Source organism: Mustelus asterias, chromosome 10 (assembly GCF_964213995.1).
Source record: "Mustelus asterias chromosome 10, sMusAst1.hap1.1, whole genome shotgun sequence".
Classification (NCBI taxonomy): Eukaryota; Metazoa; Chordata; class Chondrichthyes; order Carcharhiniformes; family Triakidae; genus Mustelus; species Mustelus asterias.
Genome location: NC_135810.1, coordinates 59,650,208 through 59,662,939, shown reverse-complemented (window position 1 = coordinate 59,662,939; position 12,732 = coordinate 59,650,208). Strand labels below are relative to the sequence as shown.

Sequence of the window (12,732 nt, the reverse complement as noted above, 5' to 3'; positions counted from 1 at the left end):
CTCCCACTCAACAAATTTCTAACCTATCCTCCAATTTTCACTCTGGAGTCACACAAGATCTGAGTCATAAAATGAGGAAAAGGTTTGGTGAGCACTGACCTACGCAATAAAGATGAAAATTTACCCTAAAATATTGTGTCTGGTCCCTGGCTGTCATACCAACGTGTTTATTTGGTAGCACAAGCCACAAGCTTTCGGAGCACTGCCCCTTCATCAGGTGAGTGGGAGTTGTGTTCACAAACAGGGCATATAGACACAAACTCAATTTACAAGATAACGGTTGGAATGCGAGTCCTTACATGTAATCAAGTCTTAAAGGTACAGGCAATGTGAGTGGAGAGAGGGTTAAGCACAGGTTAAAGAGATGTGTATTGTCTCCAGCCAGGACAGTTAGTGAGATTTTGCAAGCCCAGGCAAGTCGCGGGGGTTACAGATAGTGTGACATGAACCCAAGATCCCAGTTGAGGCCGTCCTCATGAAGACAGCCTCAACTGGGATCTTGGGTTCATATCACACTATCTGTAACCCCCACGACTTGCCTGGGCTTGCAAAATCTCACTAATTGTCCTGGCTGGAGACAATACACATCTCTTTAACCTGTGGTTAGCCCTCTCTCCACTCACATTGTCTGTACCTTTAAGACTTGATTACATGTAAAGACTTGCATTCCAACCATTATCTTGTAAATTAAATGTGTCTATATGTCTTGTTTGTGAACACAACTCCTACTCACCTGATGAAGGGGCAGTGCTCCGAAAGCCTGTGGCTTGTGCTATCAAATAAACCTGTTGGACTTTAACCTGGTGTTGAGAGACTTCTTACTGTGCTTACCCCAGTCCAATGCCGGCATCTCCACATCATGTCATACCAAGCCAGAAACATTTTCTTCATCAAATATTAAACTGAGATGCATGTTCTCAAAAAAATCCCAGCAGTGATAAGAGAAAATGTTCAGAGTGATTTTTGCATCATCTCTACGGAAGTAGCCAAATCTCAGATCAGTATATTTACATAACTGTACAACCAAGATCAGGCTCTTTGCCATGAAGGGAATGGTAGCCACAAGTCTACAGTTCACCAATCCAACGTTGCACTGATTCTCAAATATATGGTACAACTACATCACTATTGTTGCAAGGCTGCTGAATTAGCCTGGTAGAGTAATACAGATCCAACAGTTGTACAGTACGGAAATGTAGCTCTAGATGCTAATCTGAACATTTCTTTGGGTTAACTGGAAATTTACTTTTAGATAGGTTATGTAAAATGCCCATGAAAAAAATCAGTACCTTGCAAAAGAAAAATGTAGATACCACATAGATAGACGCTATAGTCAAGAAAGCCCACCAACGCCTCTACTTTCCCAGAAACTAAGGAAATTTAGCATGTCAGCTGCGACTCTTTCACCAACTTTTACAGATGCACCATAGAAAGCATTCTTTCTGGTTGTACCACAGTTTGGTATGGCTCCTGCTCTGCCCAAGACTGCAAGGAACTACAAAAAATCATGAATGTAGCCCAATCCATCACGCAAACCAGCCTCCCATCCATTGACTCTGTCTACACTTCCCACTGCTTCGGCAAAGCAGCCAGCATAATTAAGGACCCCACGCATCCCGGACACTCTCTCTTCCACCTTCTTCGGGAAAACGATATAGAAGTCGGAGGTCACATACGAACCGACTCAAGAGCAGCTTTTTCCCTGATGTTGTCAGACTTTTGAATGGACTTACCTTGCATTAAGTTGATATCGATAATACTAGGCTTGTGACAAATTACTAAGATCGAAAACAAATACTTCTAGTTCAAAACTATTATTTCCTCAGTTCTGTAGCCATAATAGTCCTGGGGACACAATTTCTCCAAACAGGAAAATTGCAAGTTATTAAAAAGTCACGGGAAATTAATTTTACACTACCACAGCTAATCAAACTGTAGAGGTTTGTTCCTTTTAATTTCAACACAACTTCCCGGTTTTGGAAAGAAATTTTATGTACCTCTGGGTGGTCGGTCTCGATTCTTTTCCCGTACTACCACTCGTTCCCTCTCCTCCAGTTCCCTACGGAAGTCACGGCTACGCAGCTCTTCAGGGACATCCTGGGTTGGTTGCCTATAAGCAAATGGTACAAGTTCTTATCCAATATTTCACAGCAAGTTCAAAACAAAGTTTAAAAATTATATTGAGGACAGTGTAGTTATCTATACTGCTGTACCATAGCTGTTCAATCTCTGGCACGCCACAAAATGATCAGTCCAAATTGGAATACGAAAAGTTTAATTGAGAGATCAATTATATACTAACAAATGTAATGTACTTCCCAGTGGCTGGTTCAAAATGGAACTGAAAAAGGTCTAAAAGCAAACAAACATCTTTACAGTCACAAGTGGTGTTTGACATACATTTACCAGAAAGGAGATTGAGGGGGAGGGGACGTAAATGTGAAAATGATGAGATTTATTAAACAATTTCACTGAAACCTCCACATTCAAGGGATCTCTGTCATCTCCAACAAGAGGATATGGTGGCATAATAGAGGCTTAAGCTAATGCTCTGGAGATAGGTTAAAATCCCACCACAACTGGTAGAATTTAAATTCAATTAATAAATCTGGAAGATAAAGCTGAGATTAATAATGGTGACCATTTCACTGGTTGTTGTAAAAACTCATCTGGTTCATTAATGTCGAGAGAAGGAAATCTGCCAATACGTAGTCAGGCTACATATGACCCCAGATCCACAGTAATGTGGTTGATTCTCAACTGCCCTCTGACAAGTCACTCAAGAGCAATTAGGGATGGGCAACAAATGCTGGTCTTATCATGGCCCAGTCCATGAAAAAAATTTTAAAAACACAAAACACATCTTCCCCACCTCTCTCAGCATTCCAAAGGGACTATCCTCTCCTCAACACCCTCATCCTCTCATCGAACATCCCCCATCAGTCCTTCCATTTCCATGCATGTTCAGGAGGTGCAACATTTGCCTATTGCCTCCCATCATCTCATTTCTCCTCTCGGCCCTTCCCAACCCTCAAAGAACCATGACAGGATTTTCCTCATCTTTAATGTCTACAATACCAACCTCCACATTCAACAGCTTCAGCTTGGAATCTTCGCCTTTTTTTCTGATGGTAGCTGTTGGTCACAATTCTGCTATTCCATGTACACCTCGAGACCCACCTTTTGTTTCCTACTTGACCTATTACCATCTCCTTTTGCCTTGCACCAAACAATGATATTTAAAATTTTTTTTACTTTCCACTCTATTAAACCTTCCCTTTTGTTTCCCTACTTGCCAGTCTGCCTCTTTCTTCAAAGATATTAGTTCCCTAAATTTTCCCAGCTCTGACAAAAAAGGTCAACAATGCAAAATCTTGACTGTTTTTCTCTCCACAAATGCTGGCGGACTTGCTGAGTATTTCCAATATTTCTATTTTTATTTCAATTTCCAGGATCTGCATTTTGTTTTTGTACCTGGATCAGTAGATACCTGTAGTTTGAAATACATACAGAATAATGGGTATACTGCACAGGAACATGGGAAAAAGGAGTAGGCATTGTACTCTCTGGAGACTTTTCAGTCATTCAATTAGAACATGGCTGATCCGTGACCTTATTAAATGTACTCCCCCAACCCCCTTGCCCACATTCTTTAATGCTTTCAATAGATGTTGATTAACCTCAAATTTAAAATTAGGAATTCATCTAGCATCAACTGCCATTTGTGGAAGAGAGTTCCAAACTTCTACCAACCTTTGTCTGTGAAAGTGTTTGTTAATTTCACACCTGAATGACCTGATTCTAATTTTTAGACTATGCCACCCCCCCTCCTAATTTTAGACTTCTGACCTGCTTCCCCAAGATTTTAAAACTTCTATCAAATCACCACTTAACCTTATAAATTCCGATGACTACAACTTAGCCTCTCCATAAATTGTAATGCAAAGTCAGGCATCATACTGCATCATACTAATTTACACTGCAGTCCCTCCAAGGCCAATACATCCTTCCTAAGGTGTGGCATCCAGAACTACTTTCAGTACTCCAGGTGTGGTCTAACCAGGCTATTGCATACTTAGAAGCATGATCCCCACCCTTTTGTACTCTAGCCCTCTAGATGTAAAGACCAGCATTCCATAGAACCATAGAAAATTACAGCTCAGAAACAGGCCTTTTGGCCCTTCTTGTCTGTGCCAAACCATTTTTTGCCTAGTCCCACTGACCTGCACTTGGACCATATCCCTCCACACCCCTCTCATCCATGAACCCGTCCAAGTTTTTCTTAAATGTTAAAAGTGACCCTGCATTTACCACTTTATCCGGCAGCTCATTCCACACTCCCACCATTCTCTGCGTGAAGAAGCACCCCCTAATATTCCCTTTAAACTTTTCTCCTTTCACCCTTAACCCATGCCCTCTGGTTTTTTTCTCCCCTAGCCTCAGCGGAAAAAGCCTGCTTGCATTCACTCTATCTATACCCATCAAAATCTTATACACCTCTATCAAATCTCCCCTCAATCTTCTACGCTCCAGGGAATAAAGTCCCAACCTATTCAATCTCTCTCTGTAACTCAGCTTCTCAAGTCCCGGCAACATCCTTGTGAACCTTCTCTGCACTCTTTCAACCTTATTTACATCCTTCCTGTAACTAGGTGACCAAAGCTGTACACAATACTCTAAATTCGGCCTCACCGATGCCTTATATAACCTTGGTAAGAAGTCTCACAACACGAGGTTAAAGTCCAACAGGTTTATTTGGTAGCAAATACCATAAGCTTTCGGAGCACAGCTCCTTCGTCAGATGGAGTGGATATCTGTTCTCAAACAGTGCAAACAGACACAGAAATCAAATTACAGAATACTGATTAGAATGCAAATCTCTACGGCCAGCCAGGTCTTAAATGTACAGACAATGTGGGTGGAAGGAGCATTCAACACAGGTTAAAGAGATGTGTATTGTCTCCAGACAGAACAGCTAGTGAAATTCTGCAAGTCCAGGAGGCAAGCTGTGGGGGTTACTGATAATGTGACATAAATCCAACATCCCGGTTTAGGCCGTCCTCATGTGTGCGGAACTTGGCTATCAGTTTCTGCTCAGCGACTCTGCGCTGTCGTGTGTCGTGAAGGCCGCCTTGGAGAACGCTTACCTGAAGATCCAAGGCTGAATGCCCGTGACTGCTGAAGTGCTCCCACACAGGAAGAGAACAGTCTTGCCTGGTGATTGTCGAGCGGTGTTCATTCATCCGTTGTCGTAGCGTCTGCATGGTTTCCCCAATGTACCATGTCTCGGGACATCCTTTCCTGCAGCGTATCAGGTAGACAACGTTGGCCGAGTTGCAAGAGTAGGTACCGTGTACCTGGTAGATGGTGTTCTCACGTGAGATGATGGCATCCGTGTCGATGATCCGGCACGTCTTGCAGAGGTTGCTGTGGCAGGGTTGTGTGGTGTCGTGGTCACTGTTCTCCTGAAGGCTGGGTAGTTTGCTGCGGACAATGGTCTGTTTGAGGTTGCGTGGTTGTTTGAAGGCAAGGAGTGGGGGTGTGGGGATGGCCTTGGCGAGATGTTCGTCTTCATCAATGACATGTTGAAGGCTCCGGAGGAGATGCCGTAGCTTCTCCGCTCCGGGGAAGTACTGGACGACGAAGGGTACTCTGTCCACCGTGTCCCGTGTTTGTCTTCTGAGGAGGTCGGTGCAGTTTTTCGCTGTGGCGCGTCGGAACTGTTGATCGATGAGTCGAGCGCCATATCCTGTTCTTATGAGGGCATCTTTCAGCGTCTGGAGGTGTCTGTTGCGATCCTCCTCATCCGAGCAGATCCTGTGTATTCGGAGGGCTTGTCCGTAGGGGATGGCTTCTTTTACGTGTTTAGGGTGGAAGCTGGAGAAGTGGAGCATCATGAGGTTATCTGTGGGCTTGCGGTACAGTGAGGTGCTGAGGTGACCGTCCTTAATGGAGATGCGTGTGTCCAAGAATGTAACCGATTCCGGAGAGTAGTTCATGGTGAGTCTGATGGTGGGATGGAACTTGTTGATGTCATCATATAGTTGTTTCAGTGATTGCTCACCATGACTCCAAAGGAAGAAAATGTCATCGATGTATCTAGTGTATAGCATCAGTTGAAGGTCCTGTGTGGTGAAGAAGTCTTGTTCGAACCTGTGCATGAAGATGTTGGCATATTGAGGTGTGAATTTTGTCCCCCATGGCTGTTCCGTGTGTCTGGATGAAGAACTGGTTGTTGAAGGTGAAGATATTGTGGTCCAGGATGAAGCAGATGAGTTGTAAAATTGCATCTGGAAACTGGCAGTTGACAGCAAATTCCATTTGCCATTTTTCAGCCCATTTTTCTAGTTGGTCCAAATCCCTCTGCAAGCTTTGAAAACCTTCCTCACTGTCCACTACACCTCCAATCTTTGTATCATCAGCAAACTTGCTGATCCAATTTACCACATTATCATCCAGATCATTGATATAGATGACAAACAACAATGGACCCAACACCGATCCCTGCAGCACACCACTTGTCACAGGCCTCCACTCAGAGAAGCAATCCTCCACAACCACTCTCTGGCTTCTTCCATTGAGCCAGTGTCTAATCCAATTTACTAACTCCCCATGTATACCTAGCGACTGAACCTTCCTAACTAACCTCCCATGAGGGACCTTGTCAAAGGCCTTGCTGAAATCCAGGTAGACAACATCCACCGCCTTCCCTTCATCCACTTTCCTGGTAACCTCCTCGAAAAACTCTAATAGATTGGCCAAACATGACCTACCACGCACAAAGCCATGTTGACTCTCCCTAATAAGTCCCTGTCTATCCAAATATTTGTAGATCCTATCCCTTATCACACCTTCCAATAACTTGCCCACCACCGACGTCAAACTTACTGGCCTATAATTTCCCGGATTTCTTTTGGAACCTTTTTTAAACAACGGAACAACATGAGCCACCCTCCAATCATCCGGCACCTCCCCTGTGGATACTGACATTTTAAATATGTCTGCCAGGGCCCTGCAAGTTCAACACTAGCTTCCCTCAAGGTCCGTGGGAATACCCTGTCCGGTCCTGGGGATTTATCCACTCTGATTTGCCTCAAGACAGCGAGCACCTCCTCCCCTTTAATCTGTAAAGGTTCCATGACCTCCCTGCCTGTTTGCCCTATTTCCGTAGACTCCATGCCCGTTTCCTCAGTAAATACAGGTGCAAAAAAACCATTTAGTATCTCCCCCACCTCTTTTGGTTCCATACACAGTCTACCACTCTGGTCTTCAAGAGGACCAATTTTATCCCTCACTATCCTTTTGCTCCTAACATACCTATAGAAGCTCTTTGGATTTTCCTTCACTCTGTCTGCCAAAGCAACCTCATGTCTTCTTTTAGCCCTCCTGATTTCCCTCTTAAGTAGCTTCTTGCACTTTTTATACTCCTCGAGCATCTGATCTGTTCCTTGCTGCCTGTACATTTCATACAACTCTCTCTTCCTCTTAATCAGTGTTACAATCTCCCTCGAGAACCAAGGTTCCTTATTCCTATTTACTTTGCCTTTAATCCTGACAGGAACATACAAACTCTGCACTCTCAAAATTTCTCCTTTGAAGGCCTCCCACTTTCCATTTACATCCTTACCAGAGAACAGCCTTTTTGATTATTTTGTGAGTCTGTTCATGACATTTTAAAGATCTATGTATCTGCAACTGTGTCACAGTTCTGTCATAGGGAAAATGCTGGAATCTATTATGGAGGTCATAGCAGGGCATTTGGAAAATGTTAACACAATCAGGCGGAGTTAACATGGTTTTGTGAAAGGGAAATCATGTTTCACTAATTTATTGAAGTTCTGTGAAGAAGTAAGGTGCAACATGGATATAGGGGAACCTGTGAATGTGCTGCTCTTAGATTTCCAGAAGACATTTGACAAGGTGCCACAAAGATTACTACGCAAAATAATAGCTCATGGTATAGGGGGTAATATATTACCAAGGATAAAGGACTGATTAGCTAATGGTTAACAGAGAGTAGGCATAAATGGGTCATTTTCCAACGGGCAAGATGTGGTGAGTGGCATGCCACAGGGATCAGTGTTACACTTCACATCAATGACTTAGAAGACAGGACCAAACATATGGTTGCCAAATTTTCCGATGATACAAAGATATTTAGGAAAGTAAGTTGTGAAGGGTATGTATGGCATCTGCAAAGAGATATTAAAAGGTTAATTGAGTGAGCAAAAATTTGATGGATGGAGTATAATGGTGGGAAAATGTGAACTTGTCCCCTTAGCAGAAAGAATAGAAACGCAGTATATTATTTAAACAAAGGGAAATTACAGAACTCCAAGGGACAGAGAGATCTAGGTGCCCTGGTACATGAATCTAGTTAGTATTCAAGTGATTAGGAAGGCAAATGGAATATTGTCATTTTTTGTAAGGGGAATGGAATATAAATGTAGGAATGTTTTCCTACAGTGGTAGAGGGCATTGGCAAGACCACATCCAGAGTACTGTGTACAGTTTTGGTTTCCTTAATTAAGAAATAGATAAATGCGTTGGAAGAATTCAGAGAAGGTTCAATCGCCTGATACGTGGGATGGGGGAATTATCTTATAAAGGAAAGATTGGGCCTGCATCCATTGAAGAATGAGAGGTCATTTTATTGAAACATACAATATCCTCAGGGGATTTGACAGGGTAGATGCTGAAAGGAGGTTTCCCTTTGTGGGAGAGACTATAACTAGGGAACATAGTTTAAAAATAAGCAATCTTCCATTTAAGATTCTTTAAGGGTTATGAATCTTTGGAAAGCTCTTCCCAAGAGCAGTGGAGGCAAAGACATTGAATATTTTGAATACAGAGGTGGATACATTCTTGACTAACAGGGGAGTCAAAGGTTTTGGAGTGGAATCAATGCTATAATCAGATCAGCCATGATCTTATTGAATGGACAGAGCAGCTAGAGGGGGAAAATGGTCTATTCCTGCTCCTAATTTGTATATAGATATAGCTGATTTGGTGGAAACTCAAGAAACAAATTCTGAAATTGGATGCAGTTTTGGTTGTAATTTGTGCCAGGATTCATGATTGCACCCAAAGTGGATATTCTATCCCATTGACTGTTGTTACTATCAACAGACTTGGGTATTACGACCCACAGCAGATGTTATTTGCTGAGCAAGAAAGATCCCAGAGGGAAGCCTGTCTTAATAATCATAAACCCATCTTTCTGTATTTTGAAAACAATGAGGAAAAGTTACTGACCCAAAAAGCGTAAGCATAAGTCTCTAGTGACACCTTTAGCATTTTAAAAATGTAAGATTTATGAAAAAAGAAAAAAACCTAAGCACATAAAATTAAAGTTACAGTTAAAACATTCTTAAGAATCACCCCTCTCCAAAAAAAACCCACTTGCTCAAAAATATGCAAGTAAACTACCTTCTTGGCAACAACTCCCTCATTGATTTTAACTATAAAAATCCAGTGATATTACCCAAAGCAAATAACTTGTCACTTTAATAAAGAGATACTGCACAACTACTCAAACATTTCCACTCAGATATAGTGGAAATCTAATTAGAAGTTTCAAAAACAAACTGTGTTCTGAAAAGCAATGACTTCCTGACTTGAAACTGGATGACTTCATAGAATCCTACAGTGCAGAAAGAGGCCATTCGGCCCACTAACCTATGCATCGCGGGACACTAAGGGGCAATTTAGAATGGCCAATCAACCTAGCCCGCACATCTTTGGACTGTGGGAGGAAACCGGAGCACCCGGAGGGAACCCACGCAGACACAGGGAGAATGTGCAAACTCCACACAGACTTGTTCAGATTCAAAAATTTCACCACGCACACACACACACACACATCTGGTCTTTAGGACATTTCCCCACAGCCACACAACAAAGTTAAACAGTTTTCCTTAAATACTTTCCCCCCCAGGGCGGCACGGTAGCACAGTGGTTAGCACTGCTGCTTCACAGCTCCAGGGTCCCAGGTTCGATTCCCGGCTCGGGTCACTGTCTGTGTGGAGTTTGCACATTCTCCTCGTGTCTGCGTGGGTTTCCTCCGGGTGCTCCGGTTTCCTCCCACAGTCCAAAGATGTGCGGGTTAGGTTGATTGGCCAGGTTAAAAAATTGCCCCTTAGAGTCCTGGGATGTGTAGGTTAGAGGGATTAGCGGGTAAAATATGTGGGGATAGGGCCTGGGTGGGATTGTGGTCGGTGCAGACTCGATGGGCCGAATGGCCTCCTTCTGCACTGTAGGGTTTCTATGATTTCTATGATGACTTTCCCCCTCTTTCACCTCAAATTTCATTGCCCTCAAACACCTCTTTGAACTCAACCTGTCCAAACTTGAAAATATTTGCTGTTTTCCTATCCCCTCTACTTTTGATCAATGAAATTTAACATACCTTTTCCTGTTATGTTGCAAACATTCCTTGTCACTTTGGAACTCCCCTTTGAAATTCAGCAGCTGAAAGCCCAATCCCCACTTACTTTATAATGCAAATTTTAGATCCAACCTATTTACTTATCATTCAAACACCTCATTACAAATGCATGAACCTAATACCTTATCCTTTTATCTCAGTTCTCACGGGGAAGTAGTCTTTATTAACCTCCTTAAACTTAATTAATCCTGAAAACACAGACTACTAACATAATCCCAAAAATATACAAAAAAATCCATCATTATATAAGATTCAAGTATTAAGCATAAAAGGTGCCCCTCCATTCTACTTTATAGACTACTGCACTTAAATTAGAAGCATTACAGAAGCCTTACAGGACTATAAATTCAATGCTGTAGATCAAGCAAAATGTAAGACTGCAAGTTTTACTTGAACTTACAATGAAGCCCAATTTCCTTTAAAGTCTAAAACTCTACAGAATCCAGAGTTCTGAGAGGCAGTCTAATCAACTAGTTACTTAGATTAAGAAAGGAGGTGGTGTAGTTTACTGGCTGACAAATGAAAAACAATGATAATGAGCTAAAGGGAGAAGGTCATATATCGATAAAGATAAAAGCAAAATACTGCGAAAGCTGGAATCTGAAACAAAAACAGAAAATGCTGATTGTTGCTCTACAGTGGTTGCACTTGTCAGGCGGTATGCACCAGAAGCCTTTACTTTTCTCCTCTTCATCGATAAAGTTATCAGTAACATTCACATTACCTGTTTTATGATGTACATTAATTAATTTATTTTGTCACTGTTACATTCATCCACTTAAGATATTTAACCAACTTATTTTTTTCTTTTTGATTAAAGTGTGACTTATGGAGCTCCTTAGCAAGCAGACAAGAGGCCCATAAAGATACTTGGGATACTCCTCAAGGTAGAGCAAAAGCAATATGTTGTCATTGAATAAATTTGAAGACCTAATTATTAGAGATTTAAGTATTTTAAATTGTTTGCCTTTCTTCCCCATTTCCCACAATCTCACTGTGTCATACAGCAACCTAGCCAACATATCAAAACAGGTAATCACGCGTTCAGATTTCTGGTCAAAAGGCTCATCGGAGTAACCAGTCTGTCAATTTTATTCCTGTACAGAAATGTTGACTATTTACTGCTGTTCATCTGTCCCTCTGTCAATCGGCTCAAACATTTGAGGAAAGATCACTTTCCTGCTGAGAAAGAAAATTTCAGGCACATAACACATATTACCATTACATAGTATTATACAAAGAACAAAGAACAATACAGCACAGGAACAGGCCCTTCGGCCCTCCAAGCCCGCGCCACTCCCCGGTCCAGGATTGAATCCTGAATCCAGGATCCCCGCCCAATTTTCCAGCCTATCTACATACCAATATCCTATCCACCGAGCTGTCCCTCACAGCTACGATGCTTTGTTCATTACAACCTATTAACTCACCCCCACCCCCCTATTCCAGACCATGTGATCCCCAGGGAGAGGCGAAAACCCAGAGTGAAAAACCCCAGGGCCAATATGGGGAAAAAAAAAAAATCTGGGAAATTCCTCTCCGACCCCCTGAGGCGATCGAAACGAGTCCAGGAGATCACAATGGCCCTGATCGGAAAATGCTTCCCAACCCTAGTCATTTCCACTTCCATGAACACCATATGAATTCCCTGTCCCCGAGACAGGTTCCCAACTATCCGCAGTCTCGCTCTGTACTGGCACCAGCAAGATGATCATAGAATGAAGCCTTGAAACGAGAAACAAGGAACAATTAGCCCGCGCCGCTCCCTGGTCCAAACTAGACCACTCTTTTGTATCCCTCCATTCCCACTCCGGTCATATAGCTGTCTAGATAAGTCTTAAACGTTCCCAGTGTGTCCGCCTCTACCACCTTGCCCGGCAACACATTCCAGGCCCCCACGACCCTCTGTGTGAAATATGTCCTTCTGATATCTGTGTTAAACCTCCCCCCCTTCAAAGAACAAAGAACAAAGAACAGTACAGCACAGGAAACAGGCCTTCGGCCCTCCAAGCCTGTGCCGCTCCTTGGTCCAACTAGACCAATCGTTTGTATCCCTCCATTCCCAGGCTGCTCATGTGACTATCCAGGTAAGTCTTAAACGATGTCAGCGTGCCTGCCTCCACCACCCTACTTGGCAGCGCATTCCAGGCCCCCACCACCCTCTGTGTAAAAAACGTCCCTCTGATGTCTGAGTTATACTTCTCACCTTGAGCCCGTGACGCCTCGTGATCGTCACCTCCGACCTGGGAAAAAGCTTCCCACTGTTCACCCTATCTATACCCTTC

General features: G+C 42.8%; 1 protein-coding gene across 2 annotated transcripts in view; it reads right to left on the bottom strand.

The window, feature by feature from the left end:
- The window catches only part of cwc15 (CWC15 spliceosome associated protein), a 63,915-nt gene that overhangs the window by 37,426 nt on the left and 13,757 nt on the right, over positions 1–12,732 (bottom strand). For both annotated transcript variants that reach the window (XM_078221789.1, XM_078221790.1), the window contains exon 3: positions 1,998–2,110. In XM_078221789.1, coding sequence (XP_078077915.1) covers positions 1,998–2,110 — 113 coding nt within the window. The remainder of the gene's footprint in view (positions 1–1,997; positions 2,111–12,732) is intronic.